The sequence below is a fragment of the Branchiostoma lanceolatum genome, chromosome 3 (assembly GCF_035083965.1).
Source record: "Branchiostoma lanceolatum isolate klBraLanc5 chromosome 3, klBraLanc5.hap2, whole genome shotgun sequence".
NCBI classification, from domain to species: Eukaryota; Metazoa; Chordata; class Leptocardii; order Amphioxiformes; family Branchiostomatidae; genus Branchiostoma; species Branchiostoma lanceolatum.
This window is the reverse complement of record NC_089724.1, coordinates 23,542,057-23,563,351: the sequence shown is the minus strand read 5'-3', so window position 1 is coordinate 23,563,351 and position 21,295 is coordinate 23,542,057. Positions and strand designations below refer to the sequence as shown.

The 21,295-nt window shown below is 42.8% G+C and overlaps 1 protein-coding gene across 1 annotated transcript; it reads right to left on the bottom strand.

Annotated features, from left to right (window-relative positions):
• Positions 1–1,476: 1,476 nt before the first annotated feature.
• On the bottom strand, positions 1,477–8,422 carry LOC136429320 (stanniocalcin-like). The gene is made up of 4 exons (XM_066419177.1): positions 7,644–8,422; positions 6,104–6,243; positions 3,415–3,626; positions 1,477–2,620 (listed from the first exon to the last, which is right to left on the bottom strand). Exons 1-4 carry the CDS (start codon positions 7,762–7,764, stop codon positions 2,470–2,472), a joined length of 624 nt encoding a protein of 207 aa, XP_066275274.1. The 5' UTR covers positions 7,765–8,422; the 3' UTR covers positions 1,477–2,469.
• Positions 8,423–21,295: the final 12,873 nt, after the last annotated feature.

Below are 21,295 nucleotides of genomic sequence, written 5' to 3'. Positions count from 1 at the left end.
GGCGACTCAGGTTGCTGGGCACTGCTTCAGGAACAGCAAGGAAGTGGTGTCCAGTCTGGTTCTCTGGGTACCCCTGCACGGGACGAAAAAGCCAGGAAGGCAGCCTCTGACCTACATGGATGTACTACAGAAGGATACAGGCCTACCCTCTGAGTCTATGGAGAGGGCAATGGAAGACAGGCGTTTCTGGGCTAGCAGAGTGGTTCGAGTGGCGGAGGAATACTGGCACTCGACATAAGTCAAGTAAGTCAAGTCATAGCACAAAGGAGATGAATGAATAACTGGATATTTTTGAATGGCATCTGATCTACAGTTTACAGGAATATTGCCACAAAAATTTTTTCTTATTCATCCATCCCATGCAATATTTGTACTCAGAGTCATCTCTAAGTGCCTACTGTCGTGGAGTTCATGGGTGTAATGCCAATGTTATTCACTAGGCGGCACTGCAACACGGCGCAAACTCTAGAGGGGCGTGTTCCGTCTAATGTCAGCAAGACAAGGTGACATTGTTCTGGTTCCCTCTGATCGTGATTCAGCACCAAGGACGGGGATAGCAGTTTATCCAGTCACTCCAAAAGGTTGATCACGTTGTTTGCTGCCTGTTATAATTGCACTCTTTTCCCATTTGATATTTCATGAAACACGTGGAGGAACCAAGATAAAAGATAGCAAAACACGCAAAACGGAAAGCAATTCGTTCTTTAATGTAATAGATTCGTTGAGCGAATTGTCAGATCTTTGGTCGCTTGGCGGTCGCAGAGCGGTTACGGACTTTAGTGGAAAGGTGATGTTATCGAACTGACTACGTTATGCTGTCGTCAGCCCCTTCAGGCCACCTCGATATACATCAACAGATACGCCATCTACAAATGGTTAACGTGGGCGGCATAGGTCAAGATCCACGGGAACTTATCTCCTTCAGAGCATCTTCACGGCATAAATCAAGCTTTGGTAACTAAGAAAAGGTTTAACGATCAGTTGTTCGTTCTTTTGTTCAAGCCCCTACAGTGCCTAGTGGCACATAGGGCTGCAAGCTCCCTTGCTGTTTCAGTAGCAGGTTATATTCTTACAGGGAAAGGTTGCCAGACATTTAACTTTAACGAGCTCGAGGCACTTCCTCGAACACGGGACCCCAATATTACGTTCAGCTTCAATCGAGATGTGCAGCCCCAACCGAGATGACTCACAGTTAGCAACTGATTGGAACCAGGAGCTCACTTGTGGGGCTGCTACCAGTTGAGCTGTAGGGACATCAATTCACTGGCAGCCATTATCGGCGGCACACAAGAATAAGAGCGAACGAAAAGTCCGAGGAAGCGTGTCAGGATCTACAGGGAACATTGTACGTAAGAAGTCAGTGCCTTCGTTCCCTTTCTGTCAAAAGACCATGGCACTGGTACCTGTTGATGTAACTTTCCTTCTTGGCCGTATGAAATGTTGGGTAACATTGAAATGACACAGTTAGATACACAATAACATTTAAACACCTCACCTTTAATTATGCGCCTGGCATATCAGAGAACTGAAATAAATCAGACTAGAAGTCGGTAATTGGACCAACAATTCAGCCAGGTATCCTTACATACGCTTCAATACTGAACAAACTGGGTCGTCTGTTATGGGGAAAGCTGGAGAATAAAACATAAGGCTCTAACACAGGTAACTACCACATTTACTCATGAGACCAACCATTAGGCGCTTGTACAATTCATCCACATTACTATATCTCTCCAATGCTGGTTTTTGGCGAAGCCTCAGATGCTAGCCTAATAGTATGTCATATTTCTGTCCCATTACTCTGTCACGATGTTGATACATTTAACATCAACCTCATCAAATTCCCATCTGGAGATGATGGATAAATGAAGTGTTGAATCTTTAATTTGCCTATCTTTCAACAATACACTGCATTTTGGTACATAAGTAATGAGGTTTGGGAAACAACTTGATATGGATATGGATAATCAACAAATTAATATGATTCAGGTCTACCACTCAACGTGTCACAAGCATTGCACCGATGTTCTGACATGATTTGAATGAATACATTGTTTTCTGACTAGAAAAATCTTTAGCAGTATTTCTGATGTAACTTTTATTGAGAGTGCGACCAGGCGTATCTAGGACTGAAATATTGCTGTCAGCAAATCAGTTTTCATAGTGTCAGGAAATCTCTGTGTGATTATATGATCTCAAACTTCTGAATAGTGTACATCAGAAGTAGCTTCATTCTGCTTTTACATCTTAATCCGTTTAACAATAGATTACACTGAAGACAATTCCATCTCTACAACTGGATAAATACGGGGAGTACCAAGGACGTTTCGAGCGACATCCATCACACTTCTTCATTGTCACAATAAACGTGACAATATATATTCTAAGTCCTGCTCTAGAGCTCCAATGTAACATTTGTGTCGCACGTTGTTGTTGTTGTTGTTGTTATTGTTGTTGTTGTTGTTGTTGTTAGCCGTACATGGAGAACCAGCACCCCAGGCCGAGCTTGTTGATGACTGACAGCACGGCCTCTCCCACAGCAGCCGTCAGATCGGGCCGGAACTGCGCGCGGACCGCATCCTCACACTCCATGATGGACCGGATCAGCTCATAGGTGGGTCTGCGGAAACCGAACGGTTCATCGTTTATATGAAGATGCAACAACCCCCAGAATGCAAAAAAAAATATGTAAATATGTTAAAGAGTGCTTTGTCATTAGAAAACTACCGAAACTGATTATTAGCCTCACTCGATTGCAACACTATATCAAAAACTTATGCTAGCCCATACTGTATTAGGATGTTAAGTTTTATTCTATTCGTAGCTCTATTTTGTACTACGTAAAGTAAGGTAAAGTAAAGTAAAGTAAAGCAAAGCAATGCAAAGCAAAGCAAAGCAAAGGAAGGTAAGGTAAGGTAAGGTAAGGTAAGGTAAGGTAAGGTAAGGTAAGGTAAGGCAAGGCAAGGCAAGGCAAGGCAAGGCAAGGCAAAGGCAAAGGCAAAGGCAAAGGCAAGGCAAGGCAAGGCAAGGCAAGGCAAGGCAAGGCAAGGCAAGGCAAGGCAAAGGCAAAGGCAAGGCAAGGCAAGGCAAGGCAAGGCAAGGCAAGGCAAGGCAAGGCAAGGTAAGGTAAGGCAAGGTAAGGTAAGGTAAAGTAAGGTAAAGCAATGCAAAGCAAAGCAAAGCAAAGCAAAGCAAAGCAAAGTAAAGTAAAGTAAAGTAAAGTTAAGTAAAAAAGCAAAATGGCACGACAGAAGCTTCTTGCAGTACCTTAACGTCACATTTTCTAGATAAGCTGAGTCGACTTGTGAACGAGCGTAGAACGGTGTAGATGAAACATTCTTCAAGCAGTGTTAGTACGAAAAATGTGGATGTCGTAAAATAAGGATGCAGAAGCAGCACTTTAATAGCCAGCACCTGTTCCGAAGCAGCTCCTGTACTGGCATGATGGCCTTGATGGCTTGAGTGTTGTTCGCAGCCACGTCGCAGAGGCCGTGTTCTTCTAGGCAGTGCGACTCCGCCATGATGACCAACTCCTGCAGCTCGACACACGACCCCGACAGCAAGGCGATGTCATTGGTCAAGGTGCGGGCCATGCACGGTAACACTCCCTTCAGGAACACTTTGCCCTGAGGAATAACAGGGTTGTGAAAGGGAAAAGGAAGTAAACCTATTTACCAAGATCGATCGTCTAGATGCGTTGGGAATGGTGTCAGTGTTCTAGCTCGCATAGTTTGAGGGCAGAGGGCCCCTACTCTATTATGTGGACCCCCTATGCTGTGATGTGTCTTTCAATCAGCATAGAGGGGCTTCACTCTAAGAAGAGACTTGTTACCTTTCATAAATCTTTAAAATAATCATTTGGCTTCAGAGTAAGGCTGTAACAGAGGGAAAAGTTTACTTCACACAATTTGTCCCTCGAAATGCGTGAGGGTGTCTCAGGGGGTTATGAACTTTTCCGGTGGAGGTTGGTTGGTTGGTTGGTTGGTTGGTTGGTTGGTTGGTTGGTTGGTTGGTTGGTTGGTTGGTTGGTTGGTTGGTTGGTTGGTTGGCTGGCTGGCTGGTTAGAACATTTTCGATTCAACATTACTCATCGATGCTAATGTATCTGGCTCTGATAACGTATTGCATAGAGTGACTGACAGCAGCATGTTAAAGATGGAGATTTTCATGAAGTATTGCGTCAGTTGGAGATTGCGATAATGTATTACATGACTTGGAGATAGCGATAGGTTATTACATATTCAAGTTGGAGATATTCAAAAGTGTTGCGTGTGTCGGAGAGTCTTGAATAGAGTTGAATTTGAACTTGAAGTGTGCATGATCCTATGTATAATGTACAGACCTAGACCTAGACCTGTGAGCTCAATCCCTTTTTGACTGCTAATTTCGCCAAGCTGCTTTTCTGTACTATATCCTTGATTAGCCTCCCTTCTGAGTCAAAGGGCATAGCGATGATATCGTCTTCACGCTACTGTACACCGAGAGAGATTTTCAAGTCTGACGAATAAAACATTCGATCATTTCCCGGATCTGACTTTATGATAACGTTATGATAACGTCTGTATAATATACATAGTATCATGCTCAAGTTCAAGTAGACTTCTGTTCAAGAATCTCCAACTTATGTAAATGACTTATCATAATCTTCAACTCGATCCATCTGTCCGATGTACCAGACAGATAATTCTAGCTCGAAGCATCGATGAACAGAAAATCAGGTAGAATCCAGACTTGCCTGACAGTGATACAAACTTTTGACAGGAAATAAACGACCTTAACATTGCTGCGACTCTGACAGTGATACATATATGCATACAGATCGTGTCGGAACGTAAGAGGAATTTGTAAGTCCTATGTAGGAGAGACGAAACGGGAAGAAGTACAAGCTTGTCGCATTTTTACATTCTGACATCCATCTGTATGTACATAAAGTTTGATTGTCAATATCTGAATATTGTAGGTTGTGCATGGTCTACCTACGCTTGCAGGTCCACTTCATCAATGCTGACCACAAATATCCGAAAACACACAAACACACAAACAAAAACACACATAAGACAATACCACAACAGCTCACACATCCGGCATCCCAGCACATTCAATTCCCTCTTGCATGACTATTGGTGTTCTAGTAACATCTGACTATCAGTTAGAAGGCCGACCCGTTCATCGTTTCACAGTCACTTATACTTTGCTGGGTTTTCCTTCCGGTAACATTGTTAATAATTCATGGAGTGCTAAGACCACATCGGATATGCATTTTGGAGCTTTGCATAGTCCATATTCATGGTCCATATTCATGGTTACCGATGATGTGACCTGAAGTGTCGTTGCGAGATACGGACACTGAGAACTCTGTTATCGACGTACTTGTAAACCAGAATCTGGAAACTACTGATTTGAACGATAGATTAAATACATAATGAAATACTATCCTGAACTTTCTTGCCGAAGTTAAGTCTCTTCCGATAAGACGAAAACCTGCAGACTTTAATTCTAACATGTCTATGTTTTAGATCATATAACGACGACACATATCACCGGACTCAGATATAAAGCCGTACTTCCGAGTTTGTAGGCGGATGTTATCCAATGATCAGGCCACAGGCGAATTGACTTAATTCCAGACAAATCCCCGAGAAAGATGATCAAACATTATGGAGTAAAGACTACGTTTCTGGGAATTATGTCCATTTTGCTACTGGACAATTTTGTCTTATCAACGATTAGCGGATGAGTTGTTTTGCGTCACGGTGGTGTGTGGTTATCCACACAGATAAACATCACAGACCCTGGTAAACTGGCCTTTGCTTTCTTCGTGATCTTTTAAAACGATCGGGACAGTTAATTGTACAGGCTAACAGTCTATAGTTACAAAAGACGGAACACATGTAAAGAAGACCGTCGACGACCTCCAAGGGTCCTTAGGAAAGATTACCTACACGCAGTGTCTAACCGACCAGTCTTTGAAGTTAGAAAAGCTACTCCCATGGTGGAAAGGGACAAACCTCTGACGGTCTGTAGTCTAAGCTTGCCATGGATTTTGTATAACTTCTGACATTTTACCCTAATCCTAGAATGGGCTAAGTGGTGAGACGGTCACCTGTGTGTTGAAATGATGTCCGTTGTTCAGGAGGCGCTGACAGAGTCTGTGCATGCCTCCTGCTTCACACGTGTCTTCAAGACAGGCGAAGACGTCGCAGCCGATGACTGATGACCCCTTTAGACACTGCTGCAGCCCACCTACAGAAGAGAAGCTATCTGTCAAATCTCCCGTGAGGAGAAAGGCGTGGGCGACACCGGTGAAGCCTGTACACCTTAGATACATTAAGAAGAAGGATGTGGGTTGTACGCGTGAGAACTATCTCGCCCTCAGATGACCCTTTTTTTTGGAATGGTTATCAGTAAAAGGAAACCGAAACCCCACTTTCCAAAGTAGTTAGTTAATCACACGTTCATTTGAATCCTTGAGGTACAGTTATCTTATCATCACCAGCCGCATATGTAATGTAGTACCTTCCTACTATCATGCACTACCTTTTATCTTCCTATTTAGGGCATGTACACGTACGATAATTGAAAGCGCTACATGTAAGTTAGCATATGGTAGCTTGTCACGAACTGTGTTTTTACAAAGTCGGTACTCAAGAAGAATCCTGGAGGAACGTCGTGTTGAATGAAGCTAGCTGCATTAGCCAACCCAGCCTCCAGAACGTGTACATCGTGTAGACAGGTTTTCAGTCAGTAGATGTCCTGTAATTCTGTTCTCTTTGCAAAACTTATCAAGGAAGTAACCAATCACATTTTGTATGAATTTTACATGTCTTTAAACGTATGCTTTCAATGTATGTATAAGCGCGACGAAAAACAGGCTATGAGATTTTTGAGACGCTCTCGGGTTTTTCATCTGCGGAAAGATGTCGATACTACACCATAGTACCTGTCAATCACCCAAAATGTTTCTTAACCCTATTATCTGGTATAGCAATACCACACAAGTCTGCTATCAACTAGGGAGAGGTCAGCACCAAGGCCAGGGTGGACTCTATTCATGTGCAACATGCACGCGTTTTTGCCCCTTATTTGCAGGCACAATTAATGTTTCAGACAGATATTGCCTCCTTAGACGTATGTAACGGTAGCATCGATGATATAGCACTAAATGGGGAGGCTGATGATAAAGATCCAATGATCCTTCTAGCTTATCATAGGTTAAATATACATTTTCAGTGATGGTGACGTGTTTCTGCTTACCATTACCTACTACAATCCTTGTTTGATCAGATTGGCTCAGCCATTATCATTTACGTATCACAGCGTGAAAACATTCTTGAGAATCTTTTTTCAGGGATCTTGTATCTTACAACAAACACTCGCCGGGAAAACAAAGAAGTGTTGATATGTTTGGAGGACACAAGTCTTTTGATACGATCACTGGTATTTTCTATCTAGGAGTGGCGGTCATTTTACTCCACTAACTTGATATATGCTGCCAGCCGTTTCGTTTGTTTATGTTTCAATTAGACACCATACACCATAACCATTCTTAGCGCTGTTGTTTGTCTTTTTTATGATTTTCAATCTGAAAAAAGAACACAAGTTTTCTATTCCATATCTAGAAATGAAAAGCGGAAATTACTCACGTAAGCGCCAGGGAGGGAGACTGCTGGGTGAGTGCATGGTCTCTGCGAAGAGGAAGCTCATGGTGCATACAGGCAGAACCAGCACCAACGCCAGGAGACACGTTCTTGCCACTGCTGTCATCCTCAGTCGCGTGTATTGAACCTGTCAGTGTTCGGAACCTGATAGCTGGACGTGCCGCCGACCGTTGGTTCACACGGGTTGAGTGGGCGCGGATGCGGGTTTGCGGTCCGACTTTTATAGCGATGGCTGTCCATCATCTGTGGGAGTTGCGTGGGCTGTCGCGTGCGTGGTGACTAGTAGGCGGACTTAGGATCCAGCCGGTATTGTAAAACCCATAGGATGAATTTGCTTGTTACTGGCGCTGTCAATTCATCGCAGGTCGTCGCAGAATTTTCAAGCAGGCTGTGACATATCCAACCGCCAACAAGGATTCTAAGAAAGCCCTTTCCGAAATAAGACAGCTGAATTTTGCGCGATACATGTACAACTATCCTAAGAATGCGTGAGTTTACAATCGTACGAAGGTCGCACGACCAAGGACGTCCTTGGCACGACGTATGTGAACTGACCCTAAGTTGCAATTTAACCAGGGGTAATAGAAAGGTGAACGGAATGTTGTCAAATACAATAAGCAGATCGGGACGTATTCAAAACCAACTGGCAAGGTGGTGACAATGCTGTCTTGTGTTTAGGGTTCTTGACATAGAATTTAAAGGTTCTGGGTTTTTATCCCTGGCAGGCACCAATGTTGTACCCTGACACTCCCCAATGTTGTGAACTTAACAACTATTTCCTCAGTCTGCTCAGGTGAAAATGAGTAACTAGCTTCGGTTAGGGACGTCCTCTTGGATGGGATGTAAAGTCAGAGGAGAGCCACACCTCGACCGCGTTAAAGTGCCCATCACACTTATCGAAAAGGACTGGGACCCTTCTCAGGGTGTGGATCAAACCTTACAGTCCGGTCTTACGCAGCTTGTACTTACTGCACAAAACTGGTGTGTTGCATCGAAAGGCGGTTTAACGCTTACGTGGACCAAGCAAAACCAACCTTGTAAGGTGTGTCCTGTTGGCCTGCACCAGTTAAAAACAACCGTATGATGAATTCAGGGTAGCTCTAGAAAGATAGTGCTCATGCCTTTGACAATCTTACACTACTGTGCGTCAACGGTTAAAAACAGAAGTCAGCCAACCTCTCCTTGGCTCTGCTGAAGATACTTAGTTTTGGGTTCAGGGAAAGGGTAGTTGATAAGAGGGTATGCTACAGCCTTGAGAACGTCCTGACAATAGTACTGGCCTCGGAACACTGTCGTACCAGTTTCTCTTTTAGATGTGCACATCTTGAAAGTCCTCTTCATCAATACGTCAGAGTAGAGATCAATTCAGGCGACACAAGGGTTTATCCAAGGCACCATATCCTCCATCTTGATCACAGAGGTCCGTCCTTACTTCTTGGAAATATGGCAGTAGACGACTCGTGAGCAAACCTTTTACTTGCGTCCTGGCTTCCGACAGCTAAATTTACCGTTTTAACAAAAGCTAAAACTTGTGCAGCTGTCGAATGTACCGGTGTAAATAAACATTCGAAGGAATCGAAGATCTCATGCCTCCGTGACATATTTAGCGTTCTTGTGAAGTTCTCAATGCCGTTGCCTTAGCCTTATCATATCGTGCGCTCATCAGGTCCCAGGCCGCGCAGGGTGTCCTAAATTGGGGTCATTGGCCTACAGGGTAGACCAGCTATCTATGAAATACTAAGTTCTATTGTACATTCGTGCCCCGAGGGGCTAGGTACAGGTCGTCTAACATGAACCTAACTAATATGTATATGACATATACAGTGAAATATATACAATACATAGCTTAAACATACATAGTGGACAAAATTGATAAACTGACTTAAAGCTAATCCAATAGAGTCAACTTCTTCTCGCCTCTTTGTACAAGTGTCAGTATGTACTGTTGGTATGAACAGATCATGTTTCTTATACAAGGGTTGTCTAGACGCAACAAAAATATGAATTTATCCGTTGCGTTTAAATATTCGAAGTATGGGGATTTTTCATTTACACATGTGTCCACACTACTTTCAGGAAGGGGTGGGGACTGACTTACCCAATAGGAGAAGCGGGAGTTAAATAATGATAATAACTTTATTGCAAGTTCATGCCCGAAGGCTAATTGCAGACAAAAAAGTACATGGAAATACATGGGAATCGATATAGATATCTAGTCTACAATGATAGTTCTATGTTAACTAAGGTTGACTATGGTTGGGTTTGACTTCTTTTTTGAAGGCAGTGGAAAATGAAGAGACCCACGTTTTGTATCGTAAGTGGGTTGGTTGATTTTTGTAGTAAGATTAATTTTTGTAAGTTAGTCAAATGGTGAAAGCTAGGGGAATTAACGGAAGCTGTTTTATATAATATATTATTTAATTGCATGCTATACTACAGGACAACATATATAAGAGCTGGAAAAAACAACGCATACTAAAGAGAAACAAACAGTTAGTCTATCTAGACATTTGAATCAGGATAGCTGTTTGATGTTGTATGACGTAAGGCAAGTCTTCCTGGAGTCCCCGGATGTTTGTTTGTTTGATCCTTTGTTTATTTACTTTGCCGTTAAGTCAGCCAGGTGAGGCCGCAGGTGCACTAAGATCAGAACAGAGAAGACGTAAAAGAAGCAGCATAATAGCAAAGTGCAAAGAAGCTTGATATCAAGCTGCCTTCCTTGGAGGATCCTTTTTGTGCAATGAATTGCCGTCTCGGTTTTTGTTTGTTTGTATTGCATAGCCGGTAAACCGCCTCAAGGCGTAACACACCAGGTTTGTACTGAGGAGTACAAGCTGCTGCATATCTGGACAGATTTTATATTATCCACTCATACCGGGAAGGACGCCTACTCTTTTCGATAAGTGTGGTGGGTCGTTTTACGTGATCGAGGTGTGGCTCTCCTCAAACACGGGACCTGTAAATACTGCATATAGCGTCTGTCTTCCTGTCCTGACGCGACCAGTGGACAATTAGCTCATCTGTTCATTGAGTTCATTTGAGCTAAACTGGTTTGAGATCACTTTCCTTTCCATTTTACGTTCCATCCAAGGGACGCCCCTAACCGAAGCTAGGTACATATTTACACCTGAGTGAAGTGAGGGAAGTCGTGTAAAGTGCCTTAACTTAGGGCACAACGTCAACGGGACAAATCAGGGGGCCCCGAATTTGAGCCCATGACCTCAGGGTTCTTCGCCAAACACCCTGCCACTGCGCCACCGCGACGCCACTATCTGTGATATCTGTGATATCCTTATAAAATTTACATTAACGCCAACATCAGCCGTCTGTTGAAGCCAGCGTCGGAGGAAAATCCTCTGTGGGCGTTAAAGTGTGAGAAGTCCTTTAGCTTTCATGTGGTGGCGACATTCTCAGCTACCCCCCCCCCCCACACACACACACACTTTACCCAATAATGTCATTATTGCACGCATTTTCTGCGTTATAAACAATTCTCGCATACTCGGTTCTGTCTTTCTTAACCATCATAACTGCAAAGATATAACTTTATCTTATCAACTGAACATTCGGGGTTGGCAACGATGTGTTGCCAATGAAATATCATCTGTGTTTCAGCTGTTTTCATTCCTGGAATCAAATAACGACAGTCAAATCTGTTAAGACGGAATTCTAACTGCAAATGCCATCTCAGCTTTTTGAAGTGACGAACCTTAACAAGAGTCCGCAACTGCCGGCTTTTCAGGATCAGTGGAGGATTGAAACGTTGAAAGTGTTCTTCTTACAAAGTCGATGCTTCCTGCTTACGTCAGTCCATGTACTGTTGCCATGGTAAGCAGACTGGTGGCAAATCCGGTAGTCTACATCCAAAACTTATGTGGCTTATATTCTCCTACAGCACTATCACAGATATATAAGGCTTACATACGCCTAGCTTGAGCACTATCCCAGTTTTACCAGGGTTGCATACTCCCACAAAACCAACAAACGGCACAGTTTTACAAAGAACTGCTTTGCTGAAATCCCAGCTTGAGATGTGCATTTGCCAGACAAAGCACGCTTCACATAAAAAAACCCTTCTTACTACCCACATCGGGGGCGAGGATTGGGCACGAGCCAACAGATGAGCAGGCAGATATTTAGAAAAAGTACAATTCCATAGCCCTTTTGAGGCCGAAACCTATGGGTGTGGGTTGCCATCCACTGTGCCTAGGGCACGGTACTGGAAGCCGAAGCCCAACCATCTCCAAATCATTTGTTTGTATTTCAAGATGTCGGCAGTTAGTGAGATCACGATGATGGCTGCCGATTTGGGCCACCGTAGCAGTATTTCAAGTAATGTAAAGTTATGGAACGATACCCCCACCTTGATGGTAGTGTGGTACACATACTATCACACTACCATCTTGATATGTTGGTCGGCTAATGTTAGACTGTGCTACATTGATTTCGCTGCCGGGAACTGTATTTAACTACTCTCCAAGCACTGTCTTGGTGTTATGATTAACAGCTACATGGCCTTAAATGCTAACATGTTTTAAAAAGATGATAAAGGGAGAACTAACCACCTTAGCCCAAAAGACAAACACTATGATCACTTCACGGGGGGCTTTGTCCTATGGATATTTGGCGCAATCCCCTTCCGCTAGATACGACATACACGTCCGTGTACATCATTAACTCAGTTATTTCATCGTCATCATGTATTATCGTCCTCTATCTTCTAGTCTGCTAACTGCAGCAATGTGGACTTCAACCGCACCGTCGCAAGGATAGGGTACACTAAGCAGGTTTTGAAGAGCTTCTTTGGGTAGACCAAATCAAAATGGCATATAAAAGGGGACACATAGTACATCAGAGTTCGAAATACTTTTAAAAACATACCTAACTACCTAGTCTCTTAAATAGCGATGGTGGGTAAAGAATTTCCAAAAATGAAGGAGCAATATCCATGACAGTCACAGGCAGCACACATTTAACATAGTAGCACATTGGCTTGGTTGAACACCTATATGGAGTTGGAGTGTTGTCCGTTTGACACATCTAAAAGATCTGGAAGCAACAGCACTACGCTTTTGCCATCTTATAACACTGTAAGACTCTTGTTTGTTACAGACAGCATTTATTTTGTCTAATACTCATTTAAAGTCGCTCCTCGAATTCGCCGCGGTACAAGGACGCCACGGTTATGCAGCGGAATAAAGTAGAACTACAACTAAGCGGTCACATTTGTTGTGTCGATGCTGATTGGTGCACTAAAATCAATTGACCAATCAGTGTAGATTAATGTTTAGTCTGTGAGAATGTAACACAAAGTATTACAAGTAACCCGTTTGATCCCTGCAATAAGGGTTGATTGGCTGCTGAGTGATGATGACCAATTGGTAAGTCCGATGTGTTTCTAGTACCTTCTAGTAGTTTCTAGTAAAAAAGTACCTTCGATCTATACCTTCGGCATACATTTAGCAATCGAGGCCGCAATCGAGGCCGCAAAGTAAAAAAAAAAGTACCTACGATCGATCTCACCTAATATACAAAGTATTTGAGATGAAAGCTAAGCCTTAAGTATACACTTAGCTTAAATAAGTGCTTCTCATATACGCTAGCATGTATCTCCGTTATTGTGATTCTTCTAGCGGGAGACATCCATCCCAACCCAGGGCCAGTCTCTCGTAAAGATTTAAATTTTATGCAACTCAATGTCAACAGTTTGGTAGCCGGTACCAAAATGGACGAACTGTCCGCTCTCGTAGTTAGATTTAAGCTCGATGTTGTCGCCATCTCAGAAACATGGCTGGGCGAGTCTGTTGATTCAGTTGCTATCTCTCTTGATGGCTTCCAGGCTCCGATACGACGTGATAGAAACCGGCACGGTGGTGGTGTCCTTATTTACATATCTGACCAGATCGCATACAAGAGACGCTCAGATCTGGAGCCCAAATCTGTTGAATGTATCTGGCTGGAACTATTTGCAGGATGCTATCGTGTCATATTTTCTGTTTACTACCGCCCACCTGGCCAGGACGCCAGTACTGCTAATGAATTTATTGACTTATTTACTGACTCAGTCTTTGCAGCTGGGTCCTCTAATTATGACGCCGTCATAATTACAGGTGACTTCAATGCCAAGCACAATGCATGGTGGGCTCCTGATCCAATTACCTCTGTCGGCTCAAAACTATTTCAAGCATCGACTATGTTAAACCTTACCCAGGTGATTAGCGAGCCGACATGTGATTTGTCACGTTCTCCTTCTTTGATTGACTTACTGTTTACTGATATGAAGAATCTTGTTAAATCTACCACAGTTTTGTCTCCCCTTTCTGGATGCCACCACTGTCCCATAATTACTACTTTTAATATGTCCTTAAAGTCCCCGCGCCCTTATATCCGCACTATCTGGGAATATCCTAAAATCGATCATGACTTGTTAGCTGAATTTTCGTCTGATTCCAAATGGCATGAAATTTTTTACTGTAACACTGTTGATGATGCATGTTATAAGCTGGTAGATCTTATATTTGAAGCCAAAACCAAATGTGTTCCCCATAAGGACATTCTTATAAGACCCAGAGATAAACCATGGATGTCTCCCAGGATTAGATCGTTGATGCGTCGGCGAGACAAGCTACATAGAAATGCTAAAGTTTCGAACAGTACCACACTGTGGTCTGCATACCGTAATGTCAGAAATAAACTAGTACGCGAAATATCACTTGCTAAGTCTAACTACAACAGCCGTCTCGCTGACTCCTTGACGTCTTCTCCTTGTTCTAGCAAGAAATGGTGGCACATTGTTAAATCTTTCTATTGTAGCAAAGTGAGTTCTAATATTCCTCCCTTAAGGTCAGGTCACTTGTATGTAACTGATTCTTGTGAAAAGGCAACCATGTTCAACAATTTTTTCACTGCTCAGGCCTCTGTAGATGACACCAAGGCAAGCCTCCCACAACTTGATTTTCTCACTGATGTCCGATTTTCAGAATGTTTAACCACACCTGCCGAGATCGAACTCTATGTATCTTCTCTAGATATATCCAAAGCGTGTGGTCACGATAATGTTGATAATCGCTTTCTTAAACTCATATGCCCTTACATATCTGATAAGATCGTTTACGTTTTCAATTTGTCATTTTGCCATGGTGTCTTTCCAAAGGCCTGGAAACGGGCAAATGTGGTTCCAATTTTCAAAAAGGGAGAACCAGATGATGTATCTAATTATCGCCCCGTATCTCTGTTGCCCTGTTTGTCCAAAATTTTAGAAAAAATTGTATCCAAACACTTGTATAACCATTTGATGTCTCAAAATTTACTATATTCCCTCCAGTCGGGCTTCATCCGCGGAGATTCGACAGTAAATCAACTCATTTGTATTACTGATAAAATCTTTAATGCTCTAGATTCCAACAAAGAAGTCAGAGCGGTTTACTTAGACTTTTCTAGAGCATTTGACAAAGTCTGGCATAAAGGACTTATTTTCAAGCTGCAGAGAAACGGGGTCGACGGCCCAATCTTAAATTGGTTCCATAGCTACCTCTCTGACAGAGAGCAAAGAGTTGTTATTGATGGTCAATGTTCGGATTGGAGTTATGTTGGCGCAGGTGTACCTCAGGGTTCAGTTTTAGGGCCTCTCTTATTCCTTGTCTTCATTAATGACATGGTGGACGGTCTAGTCACATGCCCCTTTTTATTTGCTGACGATAGTTCATTATTGGACATTGTGGAAGATCCTAACGTTGCAGCTGATGGACTCAATACTGATCTTAGGAAGATATCATTTTGGTCTTCAACATGGCTTATGAACCTAAACCCTTTAAAGACTGAAGAAATGTGTTTTTCTAAGAAATCAAATCCTCCCGACCATCCCCCTCTTCTTCTTGATAATTGTGTTATTAAATCAGTCAAAACCCACAAGCATATAGGGACTTTTCTTACGTCCACCTTGTCATGGGAAACACAAATTTCTTATATAATTGGCAAGGCGTCCAAACGAGTGTCCACTTTTAACAAATTGAAATTCAGATTATCACGAACAGTACTTGATGTTATTTATAAATCTTTTATTCGTCCTCTCCTTGAATATGCTGACATTATTTGGCATGGATGTACTTTATATGATTCCCAGCGATTAGAACGTGTCCAATACGAATGCGCGCTTGCAGTCTCAGGGGCTGTAAGAGGGTCTTCGTATTCTTCGCTACTTTCTGAATTAGGTTGGGAAAAACTTTCGGATCGACGTCACGTTCACTCTCTGATCATGTTCTACAAAATTGTCCATGGCCATACTCGCCAGTATCTTAAGGATTTGATCCCTCCTGAAGTTTCCATTTCTACTTCTTATAATCTTCGTAACAAACTTAATCTAAGGATACCGCTCTGCTCTACAACTCGATATCAAAAGTCTTTTATTCCTTATGCAACGCATCATTGGAACGGTCTTGGTATATCTGTTCGATCATTAAATCTTTCGTTGTTTAAAAAACATCTAGTGAAATTAGTACGTCCCTCTTTCTATTCACATTTTAGTCATGGCCCCCGGTACACTTGCGCCCTCCTCACACGCCTTCGCACCGGCACGTGCAGTCTTAACCTAAGTTTATTTACACGCAACTTCCAGTCCAGCCTGCACTTGCGGATGTCGAAGCGAAAGCGTTGTCCATTATCTTTTGTACTGCCCTATATACAGTCAACAAAGACTCAACCTTCTGGGCAACCTACGGAACCTTTTAGCCCATATTCTTGATATCGATACTTTGTCTGATCAAGCCTTCATTTATTTATTATTAAGAGGCTCATCCTTTGTTTCATATGATTTCAACTGTAACATTTTAGGCTTGACTCAGCACTATATTTTGACAAGCAGACGTTTTAAAACTTAGTTCAGGTATATTGATATATTCATTGTTTGTTTGTTAGTTTGTTTGTATTGGACGACCCAATTGCTGTTTATTATTGTTATTGTACTTGTCTATGTAAGTTGAATTTTTTTTTTCCAGAGGTGATGTTTAATATTAGCTTTAGCTAGAGTGCATCACCTCTGTGTCCTGTATATTCTTCTGTTGTTTAATAAAAAATAAAAAAAAGCTTGTTCATGTCTGACAGGATAAGACAGGAAAGTTTCGGCATCCTAGCGATTGTCGGACTTACACGCCTTTTAGACCTGAGTACTACGGTCGCCAATCTAGACCGCAATCTATGCCGCAAAGTGAAAAAAAAGTACCTTCGATCTATACCTTCGGCATACATTTAGCAATCGAGGTATACCTTCGGCACACATTTAGCAATCGAGGCCGCAATCGAGGCCGCAAATTAGAAAAGTAACTTCGATCGATCCCACCTGATATGCAAAGCATTTGAGATGAAAGCTTGTTCATGTCTGACAGGATAAGACAGGAAAGTTTCGGCATCCTAGCGATTGTCGGACTTACACGCCTTTTAGACCTGAGTACTACGGTCGCCAATCTAGACCGCAATGTATGCCGTAAAGTGAAAAAAAGTGCCTTCGATCTATACCTTCGGCATACATTTAGCAATCGAGGTATACCTTCGGCATACATTTAGCAATCGAGGCCGCAATCGAGGCCGCAAATTAGAAAAGTACCTTCGATCGATCCCACCTGATATACAAAGCATTTGAGATGAAAGCTTGTTCATGTCTGACAGGATAAGACAGGAAAGTTTCGGCATCCTGGCGATTGTCGGACTTACACGCCTTTTAGACCTGAGTACTACGGTCGCAAATATAGACCGCAATCTATGCCGCAAAGTAAAAAAATACCTTCGATCTATACCTTCGGCATACATTTAGCAATCGAGGCCGCAATCGAGGCCGCAAATAAGAAAAGTACCTTCGATCGATCCCACCTGATATACAAAGAAATTGAGATGGAAGCTTGTTCATGTCTGACAGGATAAGACAGGAAAATTTTGGCATCATAGCGATTGTCGGACTTACACGCCTTTTAGACCTGAGTACTAGGGTCGCCAATCTAGACCGCAATCTATGCCGCAAAGTAAAAAAAGTACCTTCGATCTATACCTTCGGCATACATTTAGCAATCGAGGCCGCAATCGAGGCCGCAAATTAGAAAAGTACCTTCGATCGATCCAATCTGATATACAAAGCATTTGAGATGAAAGCTTGTTCATGTCTGACAGGATAAGACAGGAAAGTTTCGGCATCCTAGCGATTGTCGCACTTACACGCCTTTTAGACCTGAGTACTACGGTCGCAAATCTAGACCGCAATGTATGCCGTAAAGTGAAAAAAAAGTGCCTTCGATCTATACCTTCGGCATACATTTAGCAATCGAGGTATACCTTCGGCATACATTTAGCAATCGAGGCCGCAATCGAGGCCGCAAATTAGAAAAAAGTACCTTCGATCGATCCCACCTGATATACAAAGCATTTGAGATGAAAGCTTGTTCATGTCTGACAGGATAAGACAGGAAAGTTTCGGCATCCTAGCGATTGTCGGACTTACACGCCTTTTAGACCTGAGTACTACGGTCGCCAATCTAGACCGAAATCTATGCCGCAAAGTAAAAAAGTACCTTCGATCTATACCTTCGGCATACATTTAGCAATCGAGGACGCAATCGAGGCCGCAAATTAGAAAAGTACCTTCGATCGATCCCACCTGATATACACAGCATTTGAGATGAAAGCTTGTTCATGTCTGACAGGAAAAGACAGGAAAATTTCGGCATCCTAGCGATTGTCGGACTTACACGCCTTTTAGACCTGAGTACTACGGTCGCCAATCTAGACCGCAATGTATGCCGTAAAGTGAACAAAAAAGGTGCCTTCGATCTATACCTACGGCATACATTTAGCAATCGAGGTATACCTTCGGCATACATTTAGCAATCGAGGCCGCAATCGAGGCCGCAAATTAGAAAAGTAGCTTCGATCGATCCAACCTGATATACAAAGCATTTGAGATGAAAGCTTGTTCATGTCTGACAGGATAAGACAGAAAAATTTCGGCATCCTAGCGATTGTCGGACTTACACGCCTTTTAGACCTGAGTACTACGGTTGCCAATCTAGACCGCAACCTATGCCGCAAAGTAAAACAAAAGTACCTTCGATCTATACCTTCGGCATACATTTAGCAATCGAGGCCGCAATCGAGGCCGCAAAGTAAAAAAAAAAAGTACCTACGATCGATCTCACCTGATATACAAAGTATTTGAGATGAAAGCTTGTTCTTGTCTGACAGGATAAGACAGGAAAGTTTCGGCATCATAGCGATTGTCGGACTTACACGCCTTTTTGACCTGAGTCGCCAATCTAGACCGCAATCTATGCCGCAAAGTAAAAAAAAAAGTACCTTCGATCAATACCTTCGGCATACATTTAGCAATCGAGGCCGCAATCGAGGCCGCAAATTAGAAAAGTACCTTCGATCGATCCCACCTGATATACAAAGCATTTGAGATCTGAGTACTGCGGTCGCCAATCTAGACCGCAATCTATGCCGCAAAGTAAAAAAAGTACCTTCGATCTATACCCTCGGCATACATTTAGCAATCGAGGCCGCAATCGAGGCCGCAAAGTAAAAAAAAAGGACCTTCGATCGAACCCACCTGATATACAAAGCATTTGAGATGAAAGCTTGTTCATGTCTGACAGGATAAGACAGGAAAGTTTCGGCATCCTAGCGATTGTCGGACTTACACGCCTTTTAGACCTGAGTACTACGGTCGCCAATCTAGACCGAAATCTATGCCGCAAAGTAAAAAAGTACCTTCGATCTATACCTTCGGCATACATTTAGCAATCGAGGCCGCAATCGAGGCCGCAAATTAGAAAAGTACCTTCGATCGATCCCACCTGATATACACAGCATTTGAGATGAAAGCTTGTTCATGTCTGACAGGATAAGACAGGAAAATTTCGGCATCCTAGCGATTGTCGGACTTACACGCCTTTTAGACCTGAGTACTACGGTCGCCAATCTAGACCGCAATGTATGCCGTAAAGTGAACAAAAAAGGTGCCTTCGATCAATACCTTCGGCATACATTTAGCAATCGAGGTATACCTTCGGCATACATTTAGCAATCGAGGCCGCAATCGAGGCCGCAAATTAGAAAAGTACCTTCGATCGATCCAACCTGATATACAAAGCATTTGAGATGAAAGCTTGTTCATGTCTGACAGGATAAGACAGAAAAATTTCGGCATCCTAGCGATTGTCGGACTTACACGCCTTTTAGACCTGAGTACTACGGTTGCCAATCTAGACCGCAACCTATGCCGCAAAGTAAAACAAAAGTACCTTCGATCTATACCTTCGGCATACATTTAGCAATCGAGGCCGCAATCGAGGCCGCAAAGTAAAAAAAAAAAGTACCTACGATCGATCTCACCTGATATACAAAGTATTTGAGATGAAAGCTTGTTCATGTCTGACAGGATAAGACAGGAAAGTTTCGGCATCATAGCGATTGTCGGACTTACACGCCTTTTTGACCTGAGTTGCCAATCTAGACCGCAATCTATGCCGCAAAGTAAAAAAAAAAGTACCTTCGATCTATACCTTCGGCATACATTTAGCAATCGAGGCCGCAATCGAGGCCGCAAATTAGAAAAGTACCATCGATCGATCCCACCTGATATACAAAGCATTTGAGATCTGAGTACTGCGGTCGCCAATCTAGACCGCAATCTATGCCGCAAAGTAAAAAAAGTACCTTCGATCTATACCCTCGGCATACATTTAGCAATCGAGGCCGCAATCGAGGCCGCAAAGTAAAAAAAAAGGACCTTCGATCGATCCCACCTGATATACAAAGCATTTGAGATGAAAGCTTGTTCATGTCTGACAGGATAAGACAGGAAAGTTTCGGCATCCTAGCGATTGTCGGACTTACACGCCTTTTAGACCTGAGTACTAGGGTCGCCAATCTAGACCGCAATCTATGCCGCAAAGTAAAAAAAAAAGTACCTTCGATCTATACCTTCGGCATACATTTAGCAATCGAGGCCGCAATCGAGGCCGCAAATTAGAAAAGTACCTTCGATCGATCCCACCTGATATACAAAGCATTTGAGACCTGAGTACTGCGGTAGCCAATCTAGACCGCAATCTATGCCGCAAAGTAAAAAAAAGTACCTTCGATCTATACCCTCGGCATACATTTAGCAATCGAGGCCGCAATCGAGGCCGCAAAGTAAAAAAAAGGACCTTCGATCGATCCCACCTGATATACACAGCATTTGAGATGAAAGCTTGTTCATGTCTGACAGGATAAGACAGGAAAGTTTCGGCATCCTAGCGATTGTCGGACTTACACGCCTTTTAGACCTGAGTACTACGGTCGCCAATCTAGACCGCAATCAATGCCGCAAAGTAAAAAAAAAAGTACCTTCGATCTATACCTTCGGCATACATTTAGAAATCGAGGCCGCAATCGAGGCCGCAAATTAGAAAAGTACCTTCGATCGATCCCACCTGATATACAAACCATTTGAGATGAAAGCTTGTTCATGTCTGACAGGATAAGACAGGAAAGTTTCGGCATCCTAGCGATTGTCGGACTTACACGCCTTTTAGACCTGAGTACTACGGTCGCCAATCTAGACCGCAATCTATGCCGCAAAGTAAAAAAAGTTCCTTCGATCTATACCT

Coding starts and splice junctions, on each gene's coding strand:
- LOC136429320 (XM_066419177.1), bottom strand. CDS start 7,764: ATGACAGCAGTGGCAAGAACGTGTCTCCTGGCGTTGGTGCTGGTTCTG. Junction 3,627..6,103: donor GACATCATTTCAACACACAG/GTGACCGTCTCA, acceptor GTTATTCCTCAG/GGCAAAGTGTTCCTGAAGGG. Junction 2,621..3,414: donor CAGGAGCTGCTTCGGAACAG/GTGCTGGCTATT, acceptor CGGTTTCCGCAG/ACCCACCTATGAGCTGATCC.